The sequence below is a fragment of the Varroa destructor genome, unplaced genomic scaffold, assembly GCF_002443255.2.
Source record: "Varroa destructor unplaced genomic scaffold, Vdes_3.0 BEIS01000004.1, whole genome shotgun sequence".
Classification (NCBI taxonomy): domain Eukaryota; kingdom Metazoa; phylum Arthropoda; class Arachnida; order Mesostigmata; family Varroidae; genus Varroa; species Varroa destructor.
Window position 1 is genome coordinate 41,431,174 of NW_019211457.1, and position 21,519 is coordinate 41,452,692.

General features: G+C 41.9%; 1 protein-coding gene across 3 annotated transcripts; it reads left to right on the top strand.

Moving 5' to 3' along the window:
• Positions 1-115: 115 nt before the first annotated feature.
• Rich (Guanine nucleotide exchange factor subunit Rich) lies at positions 116-21,274 on the top strand. 3 transcript variants are annotated; one of them, XM_086988248.1, is made up of 10 exons: positions 117-1,856; positions 9,342-9,572; positions 11,744-11,948; positions 12,144-12,458; positions 13,116-15,261; positions 15,412-15,656; positions 16,519-16,959; positions 17,270-17,492; positions 17,762-18,051; positions 18,354-18,493. In XM_086988248.1, the coding sequence occupies exons 1-10, from the start codon at positions 1,728-1,730 to the stop codon at positions 18,389-18,391; spliced, it is 4,263 nt and encodes a 1,420-aa protein (XP_086844374.1). In that variant the 5' UTR covers positions 117-1,727; the 3' UTR covers positions 18,392-18,493. The 3 variants fall into 3 exon arrangements, with proteins under 3 accessions (XP_022657606.1, XP_086844374.1, XP_022657605.1); XM_022801870.2 differs by having other exon boundaries at positions 119-1,856; positions 18,430-21,274; XM_022801871.2 differs by lacking the exon at positions 18,354-18,493 and having other exon boundaries at positions 116-1,856; positions 17,723-17,858.
• Positions 21,275-21,519: the final 245 nt, after the last annotated feature.

Sequence of the window (21,519 nt, forward strand, 5' to 3'; positions counted from 1 at the left end):
TCCTACACAAGAAGAATCTCCAGACTAAAAACTACCCCGCTAAATTACATTTCTTTAATTGATTTACTATACCTAGGCACTCGTTGCTGTCGAGAGACGAGAAAAAATACAACAGCAGACGACTGGAGCAGACAGCCGACAACACAAATGCAGTCGAATTCGGCACACACGATTCTGCCAGCCAACTAGACAGACTGGAACTAAAACAGGCGGTCGCCGTAGCATAGAGACAGATATAGAGGCAGGCAGACGAACAGCGGGATGCCAGCCATAGAGACAAGAAAGTGAGTGGCTGCCACCTGCAGATAGAACAACGATAGTCACAGCAAATAGAGGGACGACACAAGCCGTCGTCATTAGCAGTGCTTCGTTTTCCGTCAGCGAAGCCAATACGGCCGTCTCTAGTGACACCGGTCGTATCTTTGGCTGCGGTCGGATGATGTGCACCACTGATGTTGTAAAAAAAAAAGAGTGGCCGTCTTGCGTAGCGGACACAAGCAAACGGACGGTTCGGGGCTACAGCGCAGTCGACACGCCGCCACTTCCACGGCGGTCGCCACCTAATGTAGCAGTAGAGTGTGATGACAGTAATAGGGGTAATGGGCCGCCAATAAGTGAGTAACTGATATCGGTCTGCTACAGCTGCTCTTGCCGCCTTGGCCGCCGCCGCCGCCGCCGCCACTGGGTCGTTGGATGACTGCTCATCGGTGGGGTGTAGATCAGGACGTTCGCTGGAGGTGTTCGCCAACGGGACGGGCCAGCTGCAAGTTGGTGGGCAAGCTACTTCGATAGATGCAGCAAAAGAGGCAAGGGCAGTAATACTGCCAGCTACTGCCGTACAAAGATAGGAACTGCAGCTGCAAACAGCGGATGCCGTTGTCAATACAACGGCTGTTATTTGCCATCATCGCTAATAGTCGATCAGTTGATGCTGCTCACCGCCGTTCGGAGCTGACGTGACGTTGTATGGAACGTTCTGCAATGGTGACGCTTTCATCGTTGTGATTGTCGTCATCAAATAGGATTACTGCTACCACTTCTAGTTTCACTTGAGTGAAAAACAAGAAGGGAAGTTGACTTATCCTTGCTGTTCCATCGTGTTGACACGCATAAAGTTCATGCATTGTCGGTTTAATCGTGTCAGGCTATCAGTGATAACGCAAAAGCTGCGGCCTTACTATGGCCCAGAAAGTGCTTGAGTGTTTCTCTTTGTGATGTGCTGTGGTCAAACATCTATTGTACGACAGAGACACGAAGGTAGATGCTGTGGCTGTACTTATGGGGAATACAATAGTGACAGCGGGTTCGGTCCTTTCCAGATCACCCGTTGCAGGTGCTGATCAGAAACAGTAATAGTGGATGGGGCAGATTTTGTGGGGGACTTTTTTTAAGAGATATGCCACGCCACCCGTACATCTGCTGCAAGAATTTATTTGGCATTGTGATCCGTGGTAGCGACCGATCCGACATGCTTCTAAGTACGAGTACTACGAACAAGACTTAAAAGAGTTGATACGATGTCGTCTTTACGGCCTGAATTCAAATGATTTGAGCGTCGTTTATTTATGATAGACGACGACGTCAATATAGAGAACGTGTTCTAAGTGATCAGTTGCCAAGTCGGCCAAGTGATCTATTAGCTGAATGACTAGGATTCTATTACCGTCGTCGTTGAGTCGACGACAGCTACTTTTGCGGACCATACTGCGGCTACAAACAGAAGCAAGATGTACTTCCCGGTGCGATGGCCGCGTTACTTGTCTCTCGAAGGCCCGGTAATCCAGATTTGCGCCGACTATCATCGGACACTATTCGCCGTTTTACAACCAGATTGCCTAACGATCTGGGTGGAAAAGGTAGGCACCTTTCGTTCCTTCGACAGCCGCGTGGGGCCAGTTAAACCTCTACTGCTTTTTAACAACTATTTTTACAATGTCAAGTAACAATAGCAATTATGTGGTTGATATAGGAAACATGTTCTTTGGCTAGATTTGACGCGATTCTGAGCGCGAATCCGGTTTGACAAACATATCCGACCTTTTGGACGTGTCTCTACTTTATATGCACCTCTCTAAAGCTGTAAATTAGTGAATGGTTGCTCGTTTTTCTCTGTGGTCTTTTGTATGACCTGCGTCGTCGCTTTTATCAGTTTGAGCGTGGATAATTCGTTCAATCACGAATTGGTGGACTAGTGACCAGCATTACTAATGCACTGACTGAGTAATCGATGTCAACTGTGGGGTAGACGAAGCAATTGGATGACAGCTCAACGTAACGACTACACTATTGCTTCGCTCCCAAGAAATATCGGGAAGAGGTGCGCGCTTAGCTCTATGGTAGAGTTGTGTTCGTACGTATGTGTGTTTGTACATTTTGGTCTGTCCATGTAACGAGCCTGCATTTATTACTATGACTGTTGGTCTGTTTGTCTCTGCCCTTTGACAAAAATAATCCACTCAAGTAACAGCTGAGTAGTGCTTGCGGCATTCTCGCTATCCCCGGTGGTATACAAAAGCAAGCATAAATACGGTCTGTCGTTTCGCGTTCGGCGAGACAGCGATAACTTTATCGCTGTTATCTACGCTGGAGAGGTCAACTCGTTTGGATTCGGTATCTCACAGGTGGAAATACGTAGTACGTATTCATTTCCACTGGATCTTTTTAACCTTACTTAATTGATTTAAAAAAAAAACGTATGCATTTCGCGTTAAACATTTGGTCGGCAGGCCGACCGACTGGTTTGCCATGAAACAATGATAGAAAATCAGGCAGATGAACAGCCGAGCTTAAGCGCGCGTTTCTCGCTTCTAAAGCTAAGCAGAAAGCAACAGCAGTAGCACTCTTAGTCGTCATTATCGATGCGCTCGCAGTTGTAGCAGTTGCCTTATCAGCAATTGTTTTTAACAGCAGCCCTCTGTTCAGACGAAGGCAACGAAAGAAAAGCGACAGAAATGGCTGGAATGTCTGTGTGTGTACGTGTAAATATTTGTGTGCGTGCTGCATGTTTGTGGACCGTTTAGCGGTCCGACGCACGATAACGTCAGCGCCACCGTACAGAATATGCTTAAGCTGCAACTGATACGACTTACGCAACAGCCTTTGCCGATGCCATGCACAGGCGATTCCAGCGTTGTAATACGATGTTAGCATAGTTTAATGGTACCATCAAGCGGCTTCTTTCGTGTATTATCACGGTATCTATCATTGACTGGCAGAAGTGGCTCTTTTGTGTATTTTTATGCTGCAGCCCAGGATGGCGCAACTGATCCGGCAGTCGTGGCTGTATCCCGATAGGGTAACAGGATGAGAATTCCTGGAGAAAACGTGGCCGCTTAAAGCGGCCATTTTCTTTGCTGTCAATTGCCACCCTAACGACAAGGGGCTGGCGGTCGGTGATCGTCCGTTACTCGGCGGTGGGGAACTCGCTGTCTAGCGTAGGGTTCGCAAAGAACGAACATCTTCGAAGAAGATGTTCGTTCTTTGCGTAGAAGTACCGTCTAACAACAAACGGCATTCTGTATGTCTTTGTGCGGACAGCAGACATACCTTTTTAATATGACGGAACAAGAAAGATTCCTATGAAAGTGATAATATGCCATTCACTTTATATCAAAATTTTAGCGCATTTACGTAATGGATCATATAAGTAAAGGAACATTTTCGGCGGTCACCCGTTTCTCCTTTACGATAACTTAAAGACCGTTAGTTGAGTATAGTATAACTGATGAAAAAAATTTCTGCTGTGAATGACAGGCCACTACCTACCTGGGTTAAGCTATGAAAAGCAATTAACCGAAAGTATTGCGCACCACTTAAATACTGCGAAATCTGTAGACGGTGTACAAATGGATAGTGTCTGGCGGTGATGGGCCGTCTTTGAGCTCAGCTCACTCGCTGCGATGGCTGGTGAATTTTGGCCTGTACTGCGAATAGAATATTGTATGTACGCGGATTTCAAAATAAAATTTAGTTATGGCATCGAGTGCCGTCCTTTACACGCTCATAATTATTTTGGGGTAATTCTTAGAAAAGAGAGGAAATTATAACAAAGATAGGTATCTCTTTGTGTTCAAACTGTCACTGAGTTATGCCGAAACGATAATATAAGTAGAAATAATTTCTTAATGAAGACGCGCGGCTTGCAAACAAAAGCATTGTAGACGTTTAGTGTATAATTAACAGTTTTGCCACATGGCTTGTCTCACATTGCCTTGTCGCGACTTTTTTCATTTTTGCTAAGTATGTGCTATTGTTACTGTGCGTAGGCTAAACATATATATGGTCTATTACATAGACAAAAGAGGCTAAAGAAAAAATAAATTCGTAAACTCTCAAAATGCGAGCTTTGCGCTTCGAGTTTGTATTGATTTTTGAGATGTGCATAATAATGATAGTTAAAAGTACACGATCAATAGCTATTTCTTCAAAAAAACCCGCGCAAGAACGTAAATCTGTGTCTACGTGCTAAAGCTGCCGTATCCTTTGAGCGTTATAAGGTACATATAGAAAACTATTCCTATACTGTCTTTTTCTTGAATGGCGCTAAAAGACCGAGATTTTTGAATTTGCCCGCCATCATTAAAATCTTATCACAAGTGAACATTCTTGTTGAGGCATGGCCACCCTTCAATATTGGAATCGCCACATAAAAAAAGAGGGCTTGAAGGTAGTTTTTCACTGTTGATGAAAATATGAAGGTGTTTGTTACAGAGTTCGAGAAGAAATTTCAAAGACACTTGGTGGTTTTAAGACGTACAGAATGGATGTTGCTGCTTGGATGATGGAAGGGCTGACGACGAATAAACTCGTATTTTTGTGCAACGGAAGACGGTGTTCAATCGAGTAAAAGCCATTTGTTAGGGCGTGTCCTACCTCGAGTACCGATAGAGACAGTCTTTATTTCAGTGATGGTTGCGCCCTATTTTATGAGAATTTTTGCTGACGAATTAAAATGCGTTTAAATCAAGCTCTGTCATTAATAATCGATACTGCACATACCAGTCGCATTTTAGGTCTAGGTGCCGAATATTCAACGTTGACCCGTCCTAACTTCGCCAACCATTTTTTTATGCCACCACTGAACGGTGGATATAATATATAACATTAGAAGCAATGAGAATGTAATGAGTCGTAGCCGTAGGGTTTACCGGTCATCAACAACTTGCTGCCGTAAAAGTTCAAGGTATTATTATTAGTGAGTTGGGCGAAACTGTGCTTGAAACTCATACTGGCAATCATGGTTAATTGGCTGAAACAAAATCTATTTGTATGAATGAAAGAGTATGGAAAGTAGAATAGCTGATAGATAAAACTAAATAAACTCGCAGCTTTACGAGCCAGTGAATGGTATTTCTCCCAAATCATGTACGGCGCAAATGAATATCTACAAAAGCACTTTTCTATTGGGTGTGTTGGATATACGTTATAAAATAATGTGGCGACAATTACCTTAAATACATCGAGGCTCTAATTTGTATAGAAGTAGTAATATATTTGCGGAGCCCTAAAAATAGTATAACCTGTTCCAATGGGTAGAAGCTAGGCTTGTCGGTCGTAAGCATGCGTACGTAAAACACGCGTGACGTTTTGTAATGTGATTTGGAACGCATTTTTATTGTGATTGAGAAAATCTTGATACCTTCCTATTGTATATATTTTCCAAAAAAAATAATGCAAATTTTAGATTCCACAAGAACGTCAAATGTGACTGATTGTTCGTCTGTTTCCTGGTAGTGTTTTTCCTTTTGACATTGTTACAAATAGCTGCATTGGGGTCGAATGGTGGAATCCGTTGCGCAGACGTACAGCCATCTCAAAAGCTATGTTGATCACTCATAAAACGGTTTTCTGTGCTTGATCAGCAGATAAAAGAAATCATCCTAGACACACACCGAGTTGGACCCTTAAATCATACGGAAGATGATTTAACGCAGGTATTACTGACGCTGGGTTACACTGTATTGGGACTTGGTGTTGAGGAGAGGATCATTCACGATTTCGTTGTGTTATCCAATACGTATGGATCTTTTACTATTAAGATGAGATTGGCAAATTATTTGAATCTTTTTAGTTAATGCTATCACGGCCTACCTGCTCGGCTTAAAAATACCTAAATTAAAAGCCATTCGTTGTTGAGCAAAATTTCGCAGAAGAATTTTCGCATATGCGAAGCAGTGTCGTATTGCCATAGTCAAACGATGTATTTCGAGTGTGGGCGGAACATTATCCAGCGGTCCGGCCGGCCGTATCTTCATATAGCCTCCAACAGAAGAATAGCCATAAACAAGAAAAAGGACATGCGTTTACAGGTTACGTTTTAAACGAATTGTATTAAGTGCACTATCATGATACACAGATGCCTCTGCTAAACGGCAGCTTTAGCATAGATTATTTCGTTAAATGCGTATTACAACGCACGGGAACAGAGGTTTCTTTGTTGGGCTGTTATTTCTTGTTGCAAAGAAACTTGCGTTGTGCGTGTACGTGTGAAGTGATCAGTCTTTACAGAATTTTCAGAGGATACGGTAGAGCTATTAGATGGATGAAAAGCGCTGATCGAGGAATTAGCGGAAAAATGTGTAGTAACTATCGGTGTAAGACGCTATCGCGGTATTGTGGAACGCGACAGACGCCGCCAATCTAACAAGCCAACAAATAACTCCATGTATGAACATCTCACTGCGTTTCCAACGGAAGTCAAGGCAAAATATCAATGCAGTGAGCGAAAGTAGTGACGACTTTCGTGCTCTATGTGATGGGGCAAGATGTGACACCTTGTCTCATCACATAGAGTAACGTGGCGTGAACAGTAAGCCGGGCAAGCGGTTTGTTTCGCCCCATGTAGTTGCAGCATTGGCACGTTATAAACACATAGGCTAACGGTACCCACAGCCACAGTGACGTTGAGGCATTTGTACGTACAATGTTTTACTACGATGTCTCACGCAAGCAATTCAACAACAGTGCGGCGACGGTGACAGATTCGTACCGAGCAAAAACGGTGACTATACCTCCAGTAATGCTTCGCATATGACGATTCTTTGTTGACTGCTTTGTTATCCTTCCGGTTCTGTGTCTTCGCCTTTCTAAGCGGAAACAACGCGTCCCCGATATCTTTCTCTTCGGGCTTTAAGACTGTCAGCGGACGGGAAAGGCCGCGACCCGACCTTATAGCAGGGATGAATGAAAAAGAAAGAAGCTCCATAGTGTATCAGTCGCCAGCCAGTGTGGTAAATCCGCTTGAACTATAGCCGTGAGTGTCTTACCGTAATACGAGCCACTATATTCTTGCCGTTTGATTAAATCATAGTCATCAAAGGGCTCGTTCAAGATGCGTGCCGTGAAACGCTCGTCCGCTTGTATGTATCCCCCTGTATATTATACGAAGACGATACGATATGATGAGGGTGTGATTTTTTTCTATCGAAGAAGCCTATTTACTACTGTGACACGAAAAGCAAAGCAGTTGTCGTAATTATTTTTGCGGCGGAAATAGCATCAATAAATTTGTATGACAATACAATATCGTATCTAAATTTTGATTATACATTGTCTAATGCTCTGCTGATAAATGACTATTGACGTCCTGCAGATTGCGTAATCGTACAGCGTTGCGTTATCAGCAATAGGCATCATTCTCCCGTCCATCGCATTAGTTATCGTTACTTGGCATTATAAAAAATATAATGCTGTGATAATTAATAACGATGGAAACGTCAATTACTAAAAATGTGCACGTTCAGTAATAAAGATAGAGAAGACAGTAATACGTCATCGTTAACGAATTACGAACGAAGTACGGTTTTTCGAAGTAGTAACCTATTGATTCTCACGTGTCTGCCATCTTGCATCCTTGATTTAGTCAGAGGACCACAATTAACGAACAAAGACGTTTTTCATCGATCATATCTGCTATTACGTCGAAACGCGTCGTGTAAAGGAAAAGTCTATACAATATAGCTCAATGACTGTTTGATAATCCCACTATAGTATAAACAATTTATGATGCTTGCCAGTAGCTGATTTTACATTGCTAGGGGAACTAAAATAGTGAAGAGTGCCTCCGTTGAGTTACCCATTAGATAGGCTTGAACACAACTATAGGCTCATTCATCAATACGAAAGTATATGCATATACTGTTCGTTGTAAGTAAAAACAAATTAAGTTTCCACGATAAACGTTAAAAATAATTATTTCACTAGAAAGAAGCTTGCAATTAATCTAAACAATTCATCATTCTATTAAAGCCCTACATGATGACACCAGAAAGCTGGCTGGCCGCACTTAGGTGTATCTTTTTATTGAGCTCCTGGGCTTTAGGACGTCGGACTTGCTATCAGTTCATGACTTTGGATCGTTTGTTTTATTCTTGTTATATTTCGCTAAAAGTCTTCATATATATGAAGTAGCTTTGCTAATTTGTAATTTTGGTCGAAACAATCGACGAGCGACTTGAAGAATGAAAACATTGCTTACTCTTTCAAGCTTTACTCTGGTGGTACCGTTAAGCATTGCCTGGCTCATAGAACGTCATCAGTACGAGAAATTTCGTTAACGTGGTGCTAACATACGCGACATACAAAGGATTCCAGCGGAAATAAGTTTTGAGCTGATAGCACATCAAAAGCGCAAAAAAATGTGAGGGCTTAATACGTTCAATAGGGACAAGAGGGCACGGAAAGTCTCAAAGAACTAATTGTTGAGGATATCTAGATATCCCAGTTCTTTCCATATTTTACTATCATAGTTTAATTTCTCTATATAGAAATCAAAAAGAGTTTATACATATAAACCTTTCCTAATTTTGTATATACATGTGTAAATATATATATATATATATATATATATATATATATAGAGAGAGAGAGAGAGAGAGAGAGGAGGGAGAGATCAGGGACTTTTTGGAATCAAAACTATCGGAAAACTAAAAGTTCGCCTAATAGAAGTCGTTTTCAGATTTTCCAGAAGCCACATAAAAACCATTAATAATGTAAAACGTACATATCGGACCCTAAGTGGGAAGTTCATTTTATGTGGAAACGTTACACGGTAACTTATTTTTTTTTAAAGTGTTAAACTTTCATCCTCCAGAATGAGTTTGTTTGTTTATTCCCCAAATGCTAAAAATAGCAGGTTATATTTGAGTATCCCATGTTATGGATATTTACATTCACAAAGAATAAAAAGATTGTATTAAAAACAAATTTACTTTAGTGGAAAAAATTGGGTAACTAAAGGGAAATAACAATAATAAGTTGTTCACGTTCTATGCAATCACTTACATAGGAATGTACCGAATAATTTTTTGTCTTAACAAAAGCTATGTTTTTCGTGTTTTTAGCATCCACTACTATTATGGTGCCATCGGCGTTCATTGGCTTCGCTATCGGCGTATGGTCCGAACGTACGGGTCGTCTGGCGGAGGGACTCATCAGCCTTGGCAATAGTGACTGGCCGAGACCACGTGTTCTTCCACCAGGTTGAGGGTGATGCATTCTCGTCAAATCCCATTTACGAACAAAGAGACATCGACAGGCACTTTAAAAGGGACAGTTCCGAACTGTACATCAAGGTTGGTAAAAATCAGTACCTATGTGTCAAAGGCTCTATTACAATATCTATCCTTACGAAACTTGAAATTAGCAAATAGCAACGAATTCCAGGAAAATCCATATATCATAACATATATGGTAAAAATTATCATCTAAAAAAGGCTAAAACATCTATTCTTCCTGTCTAAAAGGGTACTCGAATCGTTTTGGGAGATAGTCGAAGATTCCAAGTAAGATTTTTAGCGAATGGCTGGTATCGAACGATCGATCGACTCGTAACGAATTAGCTATTGAATGATAAGCGGTCTTTCCTGTCGATATAAGAGACATATCGTCTTTGCTGGAACTAAAATTGTGCTATTTATTACCAAGTATCTATATATTATCGACATATACCGCTTCACCATATACGTGTTGAAATAACGAAGCTGGAATGTTTAAGTCAACACTCTTCGCCGCTGTTTCTCCAATTGCAGGATAGAGAGCGAATCGAGTGACGGATTATAAAAAAAGAAGGCTATTGTTTACCTGTTTGCGAAAGATCTGAATGAAATGGTTCTCTTTCGTTTGCTAGCTGCGTTACTCTTAGAACAATCGTGAATAGCTCTACGAGTAGTCAATACGTGACGTTAGTTAATGTACAGACACGTTTATCCGAAAAAATATAATAAAATCATAACTACGTAATTATTATTATACTCCGGCGTTGGCAAGTAAGAAGCAAAATTACCTTCATCATTTTGTTAACCACCGACATTCTCATATTGTGTATTGATAGCTCACGTTTAATACAAGAGAAGAAATTTAATTCGAAGTAAATATCGTTAGAATCAGTGTATTCAAAGCGTATGGGAAAATCTCCGTTGAACCTGTAAGCCTCAACAGTTGGGCCTATCAAGCAGCAAGAACAAAGCAGTCGTTATCGTCGTTACCTAATGTACCCAACATGACTTATGAAAGAGCGGGCATTTTTTAGTACATTTATCGGTATCTGAAGTTACAGCTGCATTTAGATCCGGACTAACGAATGCGTGGAAACTGTAAAGGTTATATTGCACGTTGAAAGTGGTAATTACGTACAAGTAAGCATAAACAAAGCTACAGGTGATTTTTAGGATATTGAGGTTATATGATTAGTCCGGAAGTAAGCAATTCCACGGCGTCATATCTGAACAGGCCAAGGGCGGCAGCATCTGGTCCGCTGGAGGAATAAATATTGGGAGAAAGCTAACACACTTATCTGGGTTTACTACAGCCGCGAAATCGGCAATCCATGGATGTGATTTTTTCCGCATTCTGTAAAGGATAAAAACCAACAGAAACTAAGAGCCTGATGGTAGGGACAGAAAAAAAACGGTCTATTATTTGTAATAACCTGGATTATTCCTATTTGCATCAAGTTACGTTGACATCAGCTAAAGCTTACGTAAAAAAAAGGCAAAAGATAGGTACTCTCGTGACAAAGGTGCACGTATTATCGCGCGCGATGTTCTAACAGAGCCTCAAGCCAGGAGAAATATAATAATAGGCACTGGCATTGTCTGGAGGGCATTGATTTCTGCGCCCATTTGTGTGTGTATCAGAGACCGATGTCGAAGGCTTGTCGTCCGGGAAAAAGGTGTTGTTCTGACGACAGGTAGGCCAACTGCTATGGGTGGGTGCCCTTTTTTACGATGCTGCTCTATTGGGTTTATTGCAGTGGCATACCAAATGTGTTGTGTACAACAGATCCGGACTTAGACTATAATATTTAGTTGGCTGTAATAATTATTAGTTATATTTGGTTCTATATATAAGATTGGTTAAATTGAACTGAGAAAAAACACTTAGGTGTTTTTGAAACGTTATGGATAGTTTCCGCGAACTTTTTGTACGCAAATGTCTATGAAATTTTAAAAATCTCCCACAACACCTGATGTCCATGCGGTTATTTGTAATATTAAGCCATGTTCCCCCGTGGCAAAACTCGATTTAGTAATTTTATATCGTAATAGCTTTTAAGCTGAAACAAAAAATACAATAGTTGTTCTCCTGTTTTGATTTACTTCATTCAGGAAACCAAACAAAACGGCCGCTGGCAGTAACGAGTTTTTAAAAACTTGACGGAACTTCCTAAATGTATCTGACCAAAAATCACGTGTTATTTAGTCGCGGGCAAATCTTTATTTTATTTGGTGTTTGTTGATTTCAGGATAAGGTGTATCCTATCGTGTTATCCTCTGGAGGAGAATGTACTCTTCCGTGCAAGGTATCAGCACTTCTGTCGTTCCGGGACGAACTTCTGGTCGCTCAGGAAGACGGCCGTATTTTACGGCTGGCATGGGACGGTCAAATTCAGGATGACCTTACCATCGACCTCAAGGAAGTGAAGTTTGCCTCTGAAGTATACACTTGGAGTAAGTATATTGATAACAATAGTTACATAGATAGTTTGTAGAATGTGCTCTATAAAAATCCACGTTGCAGAGCTGCACAGGTTTCGCTTTCATCCCATTTCAGCATGTTCAGATGTTCCTGGAAGATTCAGTCCCGTATTAAATCGTTGACATACTATGTACAAATGCTTCTTTACGCTCTTATCTCCCTTTCAGGAAGCAGTTTCACGAACGAGACATACGAGGTCGTTGATGTTCAGTATTTACCATTGATTGGTTCGTTGTCAATAGTGTTCGCCAATGGGCGTGCCGGCGTCATTATGGCGACGACGAACAGATTCTCTCCAGGAGAGGTTAAAGGTGTTTGGATTATGGACGTTACGAAAGCAACCTGCACCGCTGTTAATCACCGGTACCGGCTAATCGCGTATGGACTGAGCGATTCCGAGGGTGTAGTTTATTATCTTGATGAGGTGACGGTGACTTTTGTACTCTCTCACAAGTTAATGCTCAGTGACAAGGACTTCCCAGGTTGGTTACGGACAGGGACACGTACTTGCATCATATGTTTGTCCTTTTTTTTTTATTAACAAATTTCGTTAATTAACGAATAAGTCGAAATGGATTAATCTAATTAGATATGACACTTCTTTTGTGTTCAACGGAACTATCGAAAGCTCTCGACATACACTACCTAATGTAATCGAGTCAAATTAGCAACGGTGATACATCTATTTATATATGACGGTGATATATTTGTCACTTGAACGACATTGTGGAATCATTTTCAAAATTTTCAACCTTAAAATAATATTGGGCAATATTTTTTATTTTTTGTGGTATGACACTAAAGCCATTGACCGATATTAGTAGACTGAGGCGTTGGACGTAGGCGAAGAGTTATGCTAGCCAATGTGCGTGTGAGACATGCATCTGTTATAATGGGTTCCTTTAAAAAATCTAGATTGTGCCCTCCTTTACCTTCACGGCAATTCGCTGTGGATGCACTTCAAAGGCTGTTGATAATTGGATAGTCACTAAGTGACTAGAAGTACTAATTAGTGGTATTGAACAGATGTATCAAGATTTGCAGTAAGCCAGCTAAAAAGGCAATGCTTATGATAGTTGAAATGGTACAAGCTGTACCGTTGCAACCAAACGGTTACTTATATCGTAACTGTTTTACAGATGTGAGCAAGGTTGCGGGCGCGGTGAAGTGCATTCAATGGACACCCGATAATACGGCCGTAGCTGTGGCCTGGGAGAATTGCGGTGTTGCTGTGTGGTCCGTGTTTGGATCCTTGATTTTCTGTTCGCTCAATTGGGAATCACCATATTGCCGAATCCAGATTCGTGCCATGGAGTGGGGCTTTGACGGATATAATCTCTGGTTAGGCTCTGACAAGGAAGACATCTGTTTGCTAGGATTCATGAAGGCGGCAGCTACTCTCAACCCGGCGCCGCAATGCGATCAACAGAAGATATTGCTACAGGGTGCTACCAGTGTTTTAATCAGCTCGAAAGACGCGCTAGCAAAGACAAGCAATGAACCCGGATCGCCATGGACGGGCCCTAGTCTCGAAAACCACTCGGCCAACAAGCATTGGATCCATGTGCCCATACCAAGCACGTACCTCGGCCTTAACGGACCTGTCCGCTATTCGTGCATCGACCGTGACGGCAGCAACCTTTGCGTCGCCGGAAAATACGGTTTTTGCATATACTCACTCCAATCAAAAAAATGGAAATTCTTTGGTAACGAAACCCAAGAGCAGGATTTCATAATCGCGGGCGGCTTGCTTTGGTGGTCTGAGTACGTTGTTTGCGGATGTGTCAATCTCAAAGATCCTTCCGATGAGATTCGAATGTATCCACGTGACGAGAAGCTTGACAATAGTAATGCCTATATACAGAAGTGCGACGCGCAGGTTCTGCATTTGTCAACATGCGAAGACAAAATGTTGGCGTTCATGTCGAATTCGCACATTAACATCTACCTCATGCAGCGGCTAACATTGCCATCAGAGGCAGGCATTCAGTTAGTTCGTCTCGAGAACATCGATGTCTCCAGCCTGTTACCGCATTGCCTCTGTGTAATATCGGCTACGTTGACGAACCTTTCCGTGTCCACGATCCCGGCTTATATTCAGAAGCGACCGGAATCAATCTTGTTAAACGTATGCGGCCGTCTTTATCTGCTTCAACAAGACGTCTTCGCAGCGGCGAGACGACCTTCGGTAGCGCCTCCATCGGCTGAACTGAGCGAGTGCGCTTATAGTAATCCAATCGTCCTCGCTTCAAGTGTAGAAAACATGTGGATCTCGTGCACTTCAAACCCGAAAATGCCCCACCTCACGCAAGCCCTGTATATTGCGTGCGGCGCTGCGGGCATGCAGATATGGCTGCCACTGTTCCCAGCAGCTGACAAGCAGCACAACTTTATGTCAAAGCGGATCATGCTAGCAATCAAGATCCACATATATCCGTTGGCTGTATTATTCAACGAGGTGATCGTTCTTGGAGCTGAAAGCGACGTGTCGATCCAAAGTCTCTTTCCAAGGTTTCCTCACTGCGTGGTGTCAAAATCCAGTCAGGTATATCTGCATCCAATTATCAACAAGTTGCTCGTGCGAAACCTGGGCAGCCATGCATGGCAAATCGCGAACAGTTGCAGTCATCTGCCGTACTTCAATCACTCGCTGGAGCTTTTGCTTCATGAAGTCTTAGAAGAAGAAGCAAATTCTTCAAACCCGATTCCCGATGCCCTTCTCCCACGGGTGATCGATTTTATCCGCGAGTTTCCGGTCTTCCTCACCACGGTGGTACAATGTGCTCGCAAGACGGAGCTGGCTCTTTGGCCGCATCTGTTCGCTGCCGTTGGCAATCCCAAGGACTTATTCCAAGAATGTATCCTGCAGGGTCAACTCGAAACGGCCACATCCTATCTACTCGTTCTGCAAAACCTCGAGGTGGCGCTCGTGTCCCGACAGCACGCTACCATTCTACTAGGTTCGGCTCTAGATGCCGGTAAATGGCAGCTTGCCAAGGACATAATCCGCTTCCTTAAGGCTATTGACCCGGCCGATGTTGAGTCTCCACCGCGAGCGTCGCTCCTACCTTCACTTTTGCCCGCCAACAAGGGGACTAAGGGCGGTCCTGGCCCGTCCGTTGTGCCAGTCAAACCGGATGAGGACATCACGTTGATGATGGCTTCGATGATGGGCCCACCGCAAAGCCAAAATAGTCGACAGCGTCTCTCGTCGAAGAGTGACATCTCTTCGATGGAACACAAGACTCCAAACACTCAGCCCAAACTTCCTACGAGTACCTCCCGGTGAGCGATTTGTTTACTTCATTAAATATCATAGGACCTTATAAGACATAAAAGTGGCTGGTTTTGTAAGAGGTGTGAGGAGGGTATATCAATTGTGTTCGGTTGTGTCAACTCGCTTGTTAATAACAATAATTTTTTTCCTCTTTTTAGGGATGATTCTGACGTCATGAACGAAGCATTCATCGATGTAATCCTTATGCGTTTTTCTCGAAAGTTGCTCCAGGCAGGGCAATTACGAAAATTCGGTCACTTGGTTGCTTATCTAGATTTTCCACTAGCTACATTTTTATCGAAAGAACGTTTTAAGGCAGCCAGAGTAGAAGATTACCCTCTAGCCCTGAAGAATCTCCATCGAGACTTCGAGTTTCCGTATCCGTCATATGTACCGAGTAGCGGTAAGTACGAATATTTTAAGGCTTTTTATTATAGCTTTTATTTGAGCCAGTTGTATGTAATGGTAAGCGTTGCTGCAGTCTGGGTGAGCGCCATGCGTCCTTACAATTGTTTATCCTTCATTTAACTAATAACTAGCATAAGCAGTTCTTACAAATATTTTAAAGTGAATCAGGTAATGTTCTCAACAGAGGGGTTGAGAATTTCTGTGGCTACAAAATATGGAGGCTGCTCAGTTTTTCAGCAGCAGCTCAGGCATAAAAATAGGACTTTTAGAGAAAATGTGCATTTTTAATTTCTGTCCCGAAGTCCTGCTGTTGGAAATGGGTTAAGAAATTCTGACGTACTCTGATCGCCGATTGGCTCTATCCCGAGTGACGTAAATTTGAAAATTACAAGGCGACTTACGTTAAATGGAACAATACTGATATTGTGCCAAAGAGACGGTTATAGGGTAACAAAGGCATAGAAAAATTGCAGTTAAACGGAATACATAGCTCGAGAATCCAGGTCAAGCTGGACTGATATAATGTTAAAGTAACAGTTTCGTAACGTTCGATGTGTATGCTTGCGATTAATGAATGAGATAGTTATGAGCTTGAATGTTAATGGTATAAACTGGACTTCCGGAAATCTCGTACAAGTGTAGTGTTGCTTAATAGCGCACAAGTCGAGTGGCGATGATTTTTTGGACCCGGCAAAAGTAATAATAACAACAACTCAATGTTATATTTCATATCCTTTCCAAGCGATCTTTAAATATTTCACGACCTTGGCATATTCTTTATAAAACATCGCGGCGTAATGTATGAACATTTTAACATACTATAATTTCGTTCGCTTATATCGATGTATTCTTTTTAGATGTGAGTAGTACATCAAGTGAATCGCCTACAAACAGTCCTTCTGGGGTTGTCAACTTGATGTTAAACGGGGGCCAGGCAGCGCGCAGTTCTAGTATGGCCTCGGATTCCGGCATTACATCGATCGACGTGCCGTTTCAAACCCCGTCACTAGCTGAAGGGGATGTTATGGATACAACGGTTAAAAAACATACCATGGGGGGTACTATGAATGCAGAAAACCGTAACGGTGACGGATTAACTGACCAGCACAATGGTGAAAGCATTACATTAAGCGGGGGTCAAGTTTATGTGGTACGAAACACCGACTGTGATTCTTTATGTGTTTCTGAGACGGGCAGTTGGCAACTCGAACAGCAGGATACAGTTAGCACCATGGCCGTCAATGTGTGCAGTGCATCAGGAAACAATAGCCCAAACAACACGGAAGATCGAAAATTCGGTGAGTCGTCGACTTCTCGTGAACCCACAGTGGCTAACTTAAAAACCGGACTCTGTCTGTAACGAGCAACCCAAAACCTAGAGATCAACTGGTAAAAAAACATCTGTCTTGCAATGCATACAATGCAGTCAACATTAATTTATAGTATCGCCCTTTACGAAGGAGGAAACAGATGAATCGCAGGATTCGCGTGGCCCGTTCTCAACGGCATAGTTAGAAATTTCTTTTTTTCTGTGCGACAACACCAGATAGCTCTACCTAACAAGTTTCTTTTGTTTGGCCCAATTTTTTTGGAACACTAAAATTGCAGGAGCGTCTGACGGTTGGAACTCGGGTCGGGCCTCCGAACGTGATTTAGTGATACGTCAGTTGTTACACGTTAGCGAGCTTCTAACAACACACGAGTGCAGTGATTGGACGCTATTATGTGCAGTCATACTCAATCAGCCAACAATAGTTGTAAGACTCGCGCTTCGCTCAACTGTACATAGACAAGCAGTACAAACGCTAGACCATTGGGCGCACAAAGAATGGTAAGAAGTATGTTGAATGATTTCTGAGCCAGACAGCGTTCAACTGTACGTTCGTTAATACACGCTAATATCATAGACGCACGTTACATACAGCACTAGATAGTTGATTGCTATGTTGTCCGATACACGGTCATTTATTTTTGATTAGCTAACTTGTAACTAAGTTAGCTAATCAAATTAGATAATCATTTAGCACCTTTCATTCTAAACCTCTTCTATATTGTTTCAAGTGGGCTTGTCATATGAATTTGATTTGTGGACGATGGCAGCGCCGGATACCGTCCATTCTTTCAGAATGTATTTGCTCAGATTAATCGCAGTCTTAAGCAGAGCCTGCAGCTGCCGCCCTTATTGAAAGGTTCAGGCTTATCGAACGAACCGGTAGGTTCGCTCGTCGAGCGGGAAACTGGTATCAGCGGGGCCGTAGCGCCCGTTGGCGCTCCGGTGCCGGAAACGCCGCTAAAGCAGCGCCCGCCAAGTGCAGATTCTAACGAAAGTGACCTTGCCAAGGAGGATAGCTTCGACGTAAACCGGTGTAAACTACAGCCTTTAGATCATGGCAAGTGTAACTCACATCAGTTATTAAATTCTACATGGATCTTTTCTAAGCAAGAACGACTGTAGCGTAGTAAGCCTCTTTGCTATGGTCATTTGTGTGTTCCACTGCAGTGATTTGTCTGTAACTTCCATATTAAACGATTCTCTTGCACTCTATATATAGGAAAGATTTAATGTAGATATTAGTGGATTACGATACAACCCCAGATGCTTAGCTAAATCGTTTAATTCTAAAGGCTTCGCGGTGTTTTCTAACAAGAAAAGTTTTAACTTTAGTCCCTTTTCTTCCTCTCCCTTCGCCAGTAAAAAGTCTCCTTAACATGCCCTTTGCCGTTCGGTGATGATTTGAGCTGCGTATTCTGTCATCTTCTGATTCCAGAAGAGGAAGTTCGGCTAGAAGCGACAGCCAGTTTGAGTCACTCAACATCCCAGCCAAATCTCTCGCCTCGACGGACAATGGCCAATCATGAGATGCTTGAAGATCTCTCTCGACCTGTCGAGAGTTTCCGCCGAGATTCTGACGATGACGAGGGCGACGGTGGCTGCATTTTACAGTAGCGGAAATGGCTAGTAGCCGCAGTAGTTCTGTATAAATCAACGTCTAAAGGGTTCAGACTCTGATGAATATAAGACAACGACTAAAATACAAGAGAACGATTACAGAAAACAGCGGATATACTAATCTGGGATATGCTTACAGAAGTGATATACAGCGCTAGACGCTATTGGTAGCCGCAAAATTCGAATCATCTAATACGTTCTTGAAATTTAATCGTAACATTATACAATAACTATTATCCGACAGATCCTGTTTGGTCTGACTTACCTAATTATTCATTGGTACAAGGATGGTGACGGCACGAACGTAAACGTCGGTATGGCTTGGGCAGAATTCATCAAGATGCAAATCGTACAGTAGAAAAACAACTACAACAGTTGTACTGTTAATATCTGTAACAAACAGGAGAGAATACGAATACGAGATATGAAAACTAGGGGCAAAGGAACTAGCGAAAGTCTTCGTTGAAGAAGGTAGTGTTGTGACGATTGTAGATACCGTCCAGGGCCGAGGGCAAGTGTACATCATGAAATGGCGGTTTTTCAGATATCAGCGATGCAAAATTGGGGAAGTACCACTGTAGCGTCTGGGATTCGAATAGAGAACGTTTAATGAGCTGAAAGGTAGATGCTGATATGCAGATCCATCTATATATGACGACGACGAGACAAATAGCCAGAATCATTGTGCTACGATTATCGAATCGTGGACATTATAAGTTGAATAGATGACTTAATATACGATATATGCGTAGTTTCATCGGAGCGTTTGTTCCCGATGGACATTTCCTCTCAGCGCACTTTGTTTAACTTAGTTTTGAATTGTTTGGAGAAGAGATACATAAATGTGTTCCGAGGTCGTACATTCCGCGTAGGATTGTCCCGTGGCTGTATTTAGAATATGTACATAAATAATAGAGCGTTTGAAAGTGAAAACGATCTTGGTGGACAAGGCCGAATAGTCCAACAAACAAATTTCAAAGCAAAAATGTCTGAGTGAATTTATACAACTCATATATACCATCGAGCACGTAAGCATCAATACTCGCGCATCGGAATTTTCCTTTTCTTATGTATATAATTATATATATTAGGAACATCCGATTGCGCGAAAATTGACACTTGCTCGGCTGCACCATCATAGAGCACAACGCTTACCAATTGTGTTTGCTCCCGACCCAGAATAAGACGGAAGCTTTTCCTTCATCATGATATATTCTCAGTAAACTTGATGTATCCGCATGATAGTGCAGCTTGTTTTTCAACGTCTATCATTAAATAAGACTGGCATCTTTCAAATATATAATTCTTGTATTCTATAAGCCTTACAGTCGGATTTACACTTGGAAAATGACGACTGGAAGTATAATTGTCTTTAAAACGTATCGAAGGTAACAACAGCAAGCCAAAACATTTTGTCGAAAACGGTGATTGGGTTCTGTATGGACCAGCAAGTGAACTAACCGGAAACGAAATTGCTTACGGTCGTCACTACTACTTTTATTCGATATAGAATAGATAGAGTTGAACAGGTTCCTTGCGCCTTATCAAAATCACTACGAACATCGCGCAGATCGTTGTTGTTTTGTCACAGTACAAATAGCGTTGGTTTCACTCAGCCTTGGAAAAACAATGTTTTTTTTCCAGTGTTCGCATTTTGTTTATATCAGCCTTCGTTGTGACAACCCGATTAGGCGCCTACTTGAGGCGTCGGAGAACGTGTTTGTGCCAAAAAGAACTGATAGAAAGAACAATCGACGAAGAAACGGTCTACGACATACTTGTAACACCTCGTATAGACTATGGAAATACAGAACAGGATTATATAGGGTTCGAATGGTCGTTAATTGAATCTCATTAATCTTTAACAAAGGTAATAACAAAATGTAATGTATGAAGATGAAAAATCTACAGAACACACGAAACCGTCTGAGCTTATTAAATATTAAAATAACACAATGACAGAATTATATGTAGATAAATAGACGAAACGAGAGGAAAGCGAAAAGTATATACACGTAATTCAGTGACCTCTGCCAGTCGTGTGTCGCGTTCTCAGCCTACAGCCGTGTGGCAGTGAAGATGAAATGCCTAAAATTTTCGATGGCGAGCTAGCTAGATACGTGTTACTGTCAGGTTTAGGGAAACGTGCTGTATAGAACTTTGGCATCAGCAATAATTCACGTTAGATTAATTAGAGAGGAACGCATGTAGAACGTGGCTGGCCGGGTGTTAAGGTGGTTATTTTGTCCACGGAAAAAGAACGGCAAGTAACCCTCCTACCCTTTGTCGGTGAACCGATGATCGATCGTCATATATTTCATGTAATAAACGTAATAGTTCGAATAAAAACTTGTAATAATAACAAACGTGAAGAAGTAAGAGGTAATATTTTTTCTGTAATGAAAGTTTCAAGATCAGTTGGCAATAGAGAGCTAAATAGTGTTTTGGAAACAAATACGTTTGTGATGCATTTCACCTCTAGAATGCACGAAGCGGGCAACAGATGGATGACAAAAGATCACAAAAATGTTTGTAAAAAAAACGAGAAGGGACAGAGATTACAAAATGGCAAGAAGGGGAAGGTGACGTTCAAATGCTGTGTGATGAACAATGCCTATGATGACGATAATCAAAAAATAAAGAATCTGTCGAATAGAACCGTATCATATTATGTTTTCCCTTAATTTGTTTCAAGTGGTACACCGCATATATAAATATATGATGATATATAGTACTTTTTTTGACAATTACTCTGAAATTAAAAAACAAATGCTCAAATAAGCCCGAGACTGGTATTGAGAAACGAACGTTGAAATTACAGGAACGCTAGAGTAAAGGCTATTAATTTTTATGGGACGTCTTGGCCTAGAGAGCACGAACAATATTCTGTTCAAGTTAAGACCTTTAG

Excerpts from the sequence above, each read along its gene's own strand:
- Rich (XM_022801870.2), top strand. The coding sequence starts at position 1,728 with ATGTACTTCCCGGTGCGATGGCCGCGTTACTTGTCTCTCGAAGGCCCG. Across the intron at positions 15,657-16,518 it reads GTCATATGTACCGAGTAGCG|ATGTGAGTAGTACATCAAGT; the intron begins GTAAGTACGAAT and ends TATTCTTTTTAG. Across the intron at positions 18,052-18,429 it reads ACTACAGCCTTTAGATCATG|AAGAGGAAGTTCGGCTAGAA; the intron begins GCAAGTGTAACT and ends TTCTGATTCCAG.